General features: G+C 42.0%; 1 protein-coding gene across 1 annotated transcript in view; it reads right to left on the bottom strand.

The window, feature by feature from the left end:
- Positions 1 to 7896: 7896 nt before the first annotated feature.
- Positions 7897 to 9884, bottom strand: part of LOC110535500 (phospholipid phosphatase-related protein type 4) — a 36446-nt gene continuing 34458 nt past the window's right edge. Inside the window, exon 9 of the mRNA XM_021620531.2 lies at positions 7897 to 9789. Within this exon, the coding sequence (XP_021476206.1) occupies positions 8680 to 9789 (1110 nt within the window). The 3' untranslated portion in view covers positions 7897 to 8679. The remainder of the gene's footprint in view (positions 9790 to 9884) is intronic.

Raw genomic sequence — 9884 nt, 5'->3', positions numbered from 1 at the left:
AGCTGAGAATAATCTGCAGTCCAGCCTAGCAATCCTCGAGGTTGTTCAGGGAGCTGAATATAATCTGCGATCCAGCCCAGCGATCCTCAAGGTTGTTCAGGGAGCTGAATATAATCTGCGATCCAGCCTAGCGATCCTCAAGGTTGTTCAGGGAGCTGAATATAATCTGCGATCCAGCCTAGCGATCCTCAAGGTTGTTCAGGGAGCTGAATATAATCTGCGATCCAGCCTAGCGATCCTCAAGGTTGTTCAGGGAGCTGAATATAATCTGCGATCCAGCCCAGCGATCCATAAAGTTGGTCAGGGAGCTGAATATAATCTGCGATCCAGCCCAGCGATCCATAAAGTTGGTCAGGGAGCTGAATATAATCTGCGATCCAGCCCAGCGATCCATAAAGTTGGTCAGGGAGATGAATATAATCTGCGATCCAGCCCAGCGATCCATAAAGTTGGTCAGGGAGCTGAATATAATCTGCGATCCAGCCCAGCGATCCATAAAGTTGGTCAGGGAGCTGAATATAATCTGCGATCCAGCCCAGCGATCCATAAAGTTGGTCAGGGAGCTGAATATAATCTGCGATCCAGCCCAGCGATCCATAAAGTTGGTCAGGGAGCTGAATATAATCTGCGATCCAGCCCAGCGATCCATAAAGTTGGTCAGGGAGATGAATATAATCTGCGATCCAGCCCAGCGATCCATAAAGTTGGTCAGGGAGCTGAATATAATCTGCGATCCAGCCCAGCGATCCATAAAGTTGGTCAGGGAGCTGAATATAATCTGCGATCCAGCCCAGCGATCCATAAAGTTGGTCAGGGAGCTGAATATAATCTGCGATCCAGCCCAGAAATCCTCAAAGCTTCTGTAGACAGTTTCTTCACACAGTTGTGGCAGCACCCCGGTTTCTATAGTTACAGTGCATCACTGGACTTTTAAAACGTTTTTGTGAGAAGATAATGGTGATGATTAAAAAAGAAGACAATGATTTTCATTGTGTTCTAGATTAGAACACTTGTGTTTCCACTATCCTATTTGAATCAAAGAGAGGCTCTGGCTTCTAAAGCTTTTCAGTGTCTTATAAAAACAACATTGACAATTTGCCTGAAAACTTGAATCTGTAGAACAAACACCCATAAGCATATATGTTGACCAGAAAACACAAAGCTACTATAATAAAACAGTAGGTAATCTACCTGGGCCCCCGTGCTTTGCTCTCTGTCCATTCTAATCAGGCTGATCCTAGCCACCCCAGTGGGCCTGCAGGAACCCTCCATGATTATCTATGTCTATTATATAATCACTGTCCCTCAAGGCCAAACATTGTGGCATGTCTGTGCTTGTGCTTCTCTTTTACGTCATCCTTTGCATCTGTTTAGCCTTGGAGAAATCTGTTTTAGATTCAGAGCATGTAAGCAGACAATTCCAACGATGGGGGAAATTGTTAAATAGGCTAAATCCACAGAGTATCATTGCAACAAACATACAGTTCACTGGACACACTCAAAGACTCTTCAAATGCCTCAGTACTGCTGCTTCTCTGCCACAAAGCCTCTCAGTACAATGGCCAGAAGTGTGATGATATAAATTACGTGTAGAGCATATCCTCTCTGAAAACATTTGCGCTTTTGTGAAATTAGCCTGCACTGATGTGTACGTAAAGCAAGCTAGGCTACAGTCAGTGCCTAGGACTCCAGAGAGAGACCTTCAGTCCAACACACTGTGAAAAAGCCATATGTGACTGCAGCACTGTGGGACTGACCTGGTACCCTTGGAGCATGACAAATTGGCTTCACTGGTGGAGCATAGGACAACCAATTACATTCCGCCATCATTGGCACATCATTTTCCTTGACTCCTCCACTGTTGACCGGTCCATTTAGCGCAGAGACTCGAGATGTTCTTGGGATGCAAATTGTGCTTTAACCTTTAACCGCTGACAGCAGCCATAGGCAGTTGTGTGGTAAAATATGAAGTCCAAAATAAGATGAGTTGTAAAGTAGTACGACATTATACAGAGATGGCGACAGTGTAATCAGATGCATCCATTTAATGGCTCAATAAGGTCATTTGATAAAGGTTGATGTAAATCCCTTGGGCAAATGTTGCACTTGCATTGCATTGCCATGGAAGTAAACCAGGAGGTCTGTTAAATCATTCGGCTCCAAAGACATTCTATCATTCCTAGTACCTTCAGAAGAGGTTTGCGTGAAGCACATTCTGCACGTCTGCATAAGTCTGTAAGATGGTTTAGCAGAGCCAAAAACCTGCCGTCCAAGTTGAGTCTGATAAAAGCAATGTCCTACTACTTAATTCTATCAAAGTAGTTCAAATATATTTGATTGAATAGTTCCTCAGAAATATACATATTTGAATAAGACATCAAACAACTTCCCAAACGAGACTTATCTTGATGGCAAGTGAACAGTAAATTATTCAAAGAGCTACGATTCATAATTTAAAAGTACACATTCTAAATATCAGCTATCTCATTCATAAAGATGCAGGGTTTGCCAAATTATTTAAGAGTGCATTACTTCCTGGCCTATATTGCGTCCAGAGAGTGGGGGGGTGAACTTGGCTGTGTGGCGCTTTGTAAGAAGCTGCCATACTGGGTACTATCACATCATTAACCAGAGCATGGAAGGAACCAAATACACATCTAAAAGTTATACAGCCAGGAAAAATAATAGCTTATTTCCAAGGCTTTGTGTCTTTGTAAAACGGACTGTGAAACGACACAAATACAGTACATTAGATTACTGACCAAAGAACTACCACAAACACATCTACGCAACACTAGCATGGTCAAGGGTTAGGGTTGTCTTTCAGAGGAAACCCTGCTCCTGTTTCATTCTAACCCAACACACAGGGATCCTCTTTCCACTTACCATGAATGACCATGACAGCATGCCCACGGTATAAAGGGCATTGCATGGCAGGCTGTTTTTACATAATCAACTAGTGACACAATCCTCATTGGATAACACATTCACGACCGTGTGTGTGTGTGTGTGTGTGTGTGTGTGTGTGTGTGTGTGTGTGTGTGTGTGTGTGTGTGTGTGTGTGAGTCTGTGTGTGTGTGTGTGTGTGTGTGTGTGTGTGTGTGTGTGTGTGTGTGTGTGTGTGTGTGTGTGTGTGTGTGTGTGTGTGTGTGTGTGTGTGTGTGTGTGTGTGTATGTATGTGGATGTGTTTAACTATACTACTTGTGGGGACCAGAAATCCCCACAAGAACAGTAAACAAACCAAAATATTTTTGTCAGTCGCAACAAGGTTAAGTGGTTCTTCTCGGCAGTTCAGGGTTACGGTAGAATAGTGTTAGGGTTAGAATTAGGTTGAAGGTTAGGGTTAGTTTTAGGGTTAGGAGTTAGGTTTAGGGTTAAGGTTAGGTTTTGGGGTTAGGGTAAGGATTAGGGTTGGGGGATAGGGAAAATAGTATTTTGAATTGTTAGAAATTAAGGTTACATAAATAATATGGTGTGTGTGTCCCTTACATAAAAACAACATGATTTTCATGATATTGATATTTCACATTTAGTTTCACATGTGAATTTTCTAATTTAACACATAATGCCTGGCAAACAAAAATCTGTCATTCAGTCCCCAGAACAGCCTCTGTGTTTTCAACTTACATATTTGATTACATTGTGTATGTCCATTTATACAGTAACTATTATTCAACATGGCTTCACCTGGGATTTGAACTAACAACCTCTTGGTTCATGGCATTCAGATTTTCCAGCTATGCCACCATGTTTGCAGCAATGACTGATTTCACCTGTATTCCTACACTTTGGATTGAAGTAAAGTAAATAGCAGCATTGTTAAAAAATACACTCACGAAAATATATTATTTTTATCATAATGATTAATGAGTAACATTAAAACTAAATAATATGTCCCTCCAACATCAGACAACTATACTGAAATCCCCCAAATTGCTTAACTAGGTAAATTAAATTAAATCAAATTGTATTTGTCACATGCTTCGTAAACAACAGGTGTAGACTAACAGTGAAACGCTTATTTACTGGCTCTTCCCCACAATGCAGAGAGAAAAATAGAAAAATCATAGAAAAAATAATAACAAATATACAATGAGTAATGGCTACATACCCCATTACCATTCAACCTTGGCTACATACCCCATTACCAAGTCCAAGTTGATTACATTTGACACTATTTTAGCTGAGCAGCGTACCAATCACCTTAAAACCCATACAGTATGTTCACATGTATTTAACATAGAGTTCAGATGTTAACATGATAACACCACCTTTTCACATGTGAGGAGAATAACATGTTTTCACCTCATATGTGAATTGAAGATTCACTTGGAGTTTGCAGTTTTTCACGTGGAAAACGTTCACTTTCAGATGTGAAAAGGGTTCAAATACTGTCACATCTGGAGCTTCATTGTATCACATGTTGAAATGTTGCATCCCCATGTTGTCACATCTGGAGCTTCATTGTATCACATGTTGACATGTTGCATCCCCATGTTGTCACATCTGGAGCTTCATTGTATCACATGTTGAAATGTTGCATCCCCATGTTGTCACATCTGGAGCTTCATTGTATCACATGTTGACATGTTGCATCCCCATGTTGTCACATCTGTTGAACATGAGGTCATGTTTTCGCATGTGTAGTTTTATGTTATCACATGTGGCTTTACATTTTGACACACGCAATCACTTTAACTTCACATGAACACACATGCGATCACATAAGATCATGTAAGGGTTGTGTGTGTGTGTGTCCAAACCCAGTTCACATGTGCGTGGTTGTATTGCAGCCATACAGGTTTTTTCTACTGAGCCTCTCTTCTTCTTGAGATCATTCCATTTCCTTCTCCAAGATAAGATTTCCCTGAGAGCGTTCTCCTTTAATGTAGGTCAATTCAGTGACCTACATTGGACTCAACAATGATAATTACACATGGCAATGCTAACCAGGCCTGCTTCTCCTATACACTCTGTGAGATTCCCGTGTGTATGAGAGACAAAGAGAGGGATAAGGAGAGAGGGAGAGAAAGAGATGGACAGAGAGAAATAAAGAGCATGTGACAGAGAGATAGTGTGCCGTGAGTGCGAGTAAGAGTAGCTAAGATAATATTTTTCTTCTTTGCCGATCTGCCTTCAAATAAATGGGAAATGAATGCTAGTTTACTGAAGTTTAATAAAACGTTTTGTGGGTATGAATGGCTTTGGTGTTTGTCTCCCCCGCTATCCAATACAGGAGCAGAAAGGAAAGGAGATCTATGTCTCAAATGACACTCTATTCCCTACACTACTTTTGGCCGGGGCCCATACGGCTCTGGTCAAAAGTGGCACACTATCTAGGGAATAGTGTGCCACTTGGCACACAAGCGAGATCTGTCTGTTATCTGACCTAGGTAATCCTGAGTCTTTCAGGAGGCACAAAGCAGGTCTCTGATAACACTGAATGCTCGGATAAAACATCACCACCACTAACTCCTCCAGGCAGTGAAGAAGCCAGAGTTTTGTCATCAAGAGCTGCCACCTAAAGAATCTGACATGTTTAGCAGTAGAAGCTCCATGCTCTACAATGAGACAACATAACTGCAGGGAAGCACTAGATCAGTGATATGCAACTCACAAGATGTACTTTGGGTTGTAACTTGCACCAATATTGCACTTCAAAACAGAGGAGCAGGAATGCTGGGTTCTCTATAGCAAACATTTATTCCAACATTGAGACAACACACTATTGCCATCTACCCCGATACATGTGCACTGAATGTTCAGAAGGATTTGTGGAGATAAACCAGCCAAGGACATCCCAGAAAGCATGCAGAAGTCATTCATTCAATATCTTCTCTTTCACCACAGTGTAATAATAACAGCACACTTTTTATATACCAAACATTGCCTACAATATCATATATTGATTGAGAACCAGTTCTCATTTTCAGTTACAACCTATCAAATTAAAAAACAACCTGAAAAATAGGGACCTGATATGATAATATACTGAATATTTCGTTAAAAAGATTGTCAATCAACTTCTTCTTTTTCTTTTTTTTTTTTACACGAACAATTGAATCAAGGCATTATTTACAATAATACTCTATGTTCTACAGCATCTCAAAATGACCATGCAGAGGGATACAGAGCTTAAATGAGTGGTGTAGAATAGGCTTGATGTATAAATACGTTCCGTTAAAGATAGCCTTTGGTACAAATAGTTCATTATTCCAAAGTAACAAAAGGAAAGAAAAGCAGTCTAGAAATACCTCATAGATCACAGTCTCATAACATTAGGTCAAATCCTTCTCATTGTAACTATGAATAAAACCCCAATTAGATATTACTGATATGCACCGTTTAATAATTCATACAGTATTAAGGTCATTGCAATGGAAAATTCTCTGAAGTATAAAATGGAATTGTAACCCAAGATAAAGCTGAAGTCAAAAGCAGAAAAAAAAAAGCCTGGAGTAAAAGTACACTCTTGTCATCAATAGATAACATGTACAAGTATCACCACTTTACCTTTACTGTGTCTACTCAACTGTAAAATATACAAGGAGTGAACAGAATACCTCTGTCCTCTGCTACAGTGTAACTTATATCACAGAGAAGCACAGTGCTTTACAGAGACAGTTTCAGTCATGATACCCAAAGCCTACGAGTCAAATGCTACTAAGAAAGATGTAGAAAGAAAGTAGAAAGAGCATTTGAAACCGGCCAAAAAACTGCATGACAGTTTACACACACACACACACACACACATATTTTTGAGTCCCAAATAGCACCCTATTCCCTACACAGTGCACTACTTTTGACCAGACCCCTATGGGTCCTGGTCAAAAGTAGTGCACTATATCAGGAATAGGGTGCCATTTCAGCCTAGCCTCAAAGACTAGACGTAACATACTGTAGTAAACCTAAACCTGTGACAATCAAATTAGTACACATGTTATGTTTGGTATGGTTACATAAGATATAAGGTTCCTTAAGCCAAAAATCAATGGACAGAGGTTGGTTGGGGTGGATGGCTCAGCATGTAGGGCAAACGCCTAGCAACTGAAAGTTTGCATGTTTGAGTCACATATTGACAATTTTAGCATTTTCGCTAATTAGCAACTTTGCAAATACTTACATTTTTTAGCTACTTTGCAACTATTTGGCATGTTAGCTAACCCTTCCACCTAACACTAACTCCTAACCTTAACCTTAAACCTAACATTAACCCCTAACTCCTAGCCTAGCTAACGTTAGCCACCTAGCCAGCTAACTAGCTAATGTTAGCCACAACAAATTGGAATTCGTAACATGTCATACGTATTGCAAATTTGTAACATATTGTACGAAATGGATGATGGACATTCACAAATGAATACATACCATACAAAATGTAGAGTATCATACCAAATGGAGGGAGTAAGATTTGAATTTACTATGTCTACCCCTGAGTCTGAGTTGGCCATTTGGGATGTAGACACCATGGAAAATCATGTACAGTATGTTGGTAGAATAAATCCAAACAGTATTATTGTGATAGAACAAACACAACCTGGTCATTGAATATAAATGTGTAGGAAACACAGTTTTGTGCAGTTCACAGCATATTTAATTTAGCTACAGTAGGAATGCTAAGCACTTATGGTCATTAACACAGTTTTCTCTAGGGAATGTGGCATCTATACAGCAAATAATACAAAAGGTAGTTCTCTAACTATATCAAGTTCCAAATGTTCTCTCTATTTATTTGTACTCTATGCACAGTATTTAATCTACATCCGGGGTGTTAAACATACGGCCCCACGAGGGGGTCCAATCCGGCCTGCGGGTGGTTTGAGTAAGAACTCAATGTACTTTACTAAATTACTAAAACTAAATCAAAACTGTGTAGAAATGATAAAGGACATACAGCTTCTTGCCTGTCTTGCCTGCTAATAATCCCCAAAATGAAAGCCAGACAGTCAGGGAGCATGGAAAATTCCAAAATTGATAGAGGACTACAGTATGTCTTGCAAATTTTAAATAAAACACATTTTTGAAGACCGAATGCGGCCCCCGGGGCAAAATCACCCCTGACACCCCTGATCTAAATAGTGTGGGTGGTTTAGCACACAGTTCAAAATGATTTACGATGCAGATAATTAAAGGATTATCGTTTCCACCGTTATGGTACACAACTTTGCAATATCCCACTAAAGCATTACACAGGGGGTAGTATTGAACTTTGTGGAAAAAAAGGAAAATAACCCACTTTTGAAAATATTTCAAATTGGACACAATTCCAGTGCTATTATGTTTCTATTAGAGTACATAAGAACATAGTAAACCGCTCTACAAGACCAAAAAGGTTGTGCTTTTGTGGGAAGAATTACAAATATCATGCTGAATAAAGCCTGCTTTGTGACTAATAAAATGTATCTGGATACAACGTTTGGCGATGGATTGCCTCTTATCACAGATGCAGTGGAAGGGGTCAAACATCCCCAAGAGTGCAACAATCCCTCCCACTGACTGTTCTTTTCTTGAAAATTCTGTGAACATCCAAGTGAACAAGGGCAGTTTCCCAAATGGCATCCTCTTTCCTATATAGTGTACAACTTTTGACCAGAGCCCTATGAGTCCTGGTCAAAAGCAGGTACTATATAGGGAATACAGTTCCATTTGGGACACAGCCAAGTGACAATGCTCTTCCTCTACAAACCGGGTGTTGATGAAGTCCCCTTGTAGAAAACGTTCCTGGTGTTATCCGGGCTGTTCCCTCGCTCTGGGATCAGGATGATGTTCCCTTTCCCTTTCCTCCGGAGTGTGGAGTCCCGGCTGGAGGCCACAGAGTGGGGCTCTGAGGGGACCTCACCCCCCTCTACTGGGGTCACTCTGATGGTGGTGATCCCCTGCTGCTGTTGGAGGGAGTGCTCCCCGCCCCCTGCGTTCTGTGTATTGGTGGCAGCAGTGGGATTTGCATGTCTCCTCCTGTCTATGGAGCCAATGGAGCCGTCCCTCATGGACAGGGACTCGCAGCTCTCTGAATCTCTATTCAGGTCATTCAGCTCGAATGACTGGCCCTGGCTGCATCCACCGATACCACCAGCCCCACACTGGTCCTGGGACCTCCAGGTCTTCCAGGAACCCCCACTGCTAATATCCGTTGAAGGGGCGTGAACCATGGGGCGGTTGTTGTTGTTCTCGGGATGGGCGTCCACCCTCACGATGGCTCCAGTGCTGCCTGAGATGCTGCCCACGGAGCTGCCCAACGTGCTGCAAGTCGTGCCCATGGGATTTGGTTCATTCAGGGTTCTGTAGCGGAGGGACCCTCCGGTGTATCCGTCCATGCAGCCCTCGTCCATGCTCTTGGAGTGAGTCTGGAGCAGACCCTGCTGTTTGGACATGGCAATCACCTGCATTATCCGCGGCTGCTGGCTGCCATTCATAGTCCTACATGGGGCAGTTGCCTTCTCAGCAGCCTTCACCCAGTTTACATGAGCTCCACTATTGCATATATCACCACCGCCTACATCTCCCGCACCCATCTTGGGCGAGGGGTTGTTGAAGTTCTCATGGGTCTCCTCTGGGATATGGACCAGCTGTGAGGAACCAGGTCGGGACTGCATAGAGACTCTGGCCCCTCCTGTTATGCCGCTGCAGTCTCTGGGTAGTGTGGTGCTGGCCCCGGTAGCTAGCTTCACATACTGCGTTGGCAGATCGACCCCGTTGATCCCCACGGCTGAGGGCTCAGAGCTGTACCTCATGGAGTCCATGCTCCCCCGGTGGTGGGGTGACTGGGCCGCCGCCTCACCCTCCATCACCTAATAAGAAGAAGAAAAAGAAGAAGAAGACAAAAACATATTTATTTAACTTTTATAGCTTTTTTAATTTCAGAAATATGCATTTCAATGTATTT

This window comes from Oncorhynchus mykiss, chromosome 11 (genome assembly GCF_013265735.2).
Source record: "Oncorhynchus mykiss isolate Arlee chromosome 11, USDA_OmykA_1.1, whole genome shotgun sequence".
In the NCBI taxonomy this organism is placed as follows: domain Eukaryota; kingdom Metazoa; phylum Chordata; class Actinopteri; order Salmoniformes; family Salmonidae; genus Oncorhynchus; species Oncorhynchus mykiss.
Note: the sequence above shows the minus strand (reverse complement) of the source record. Positions and strands in the feature narration are given on the sequence as shown.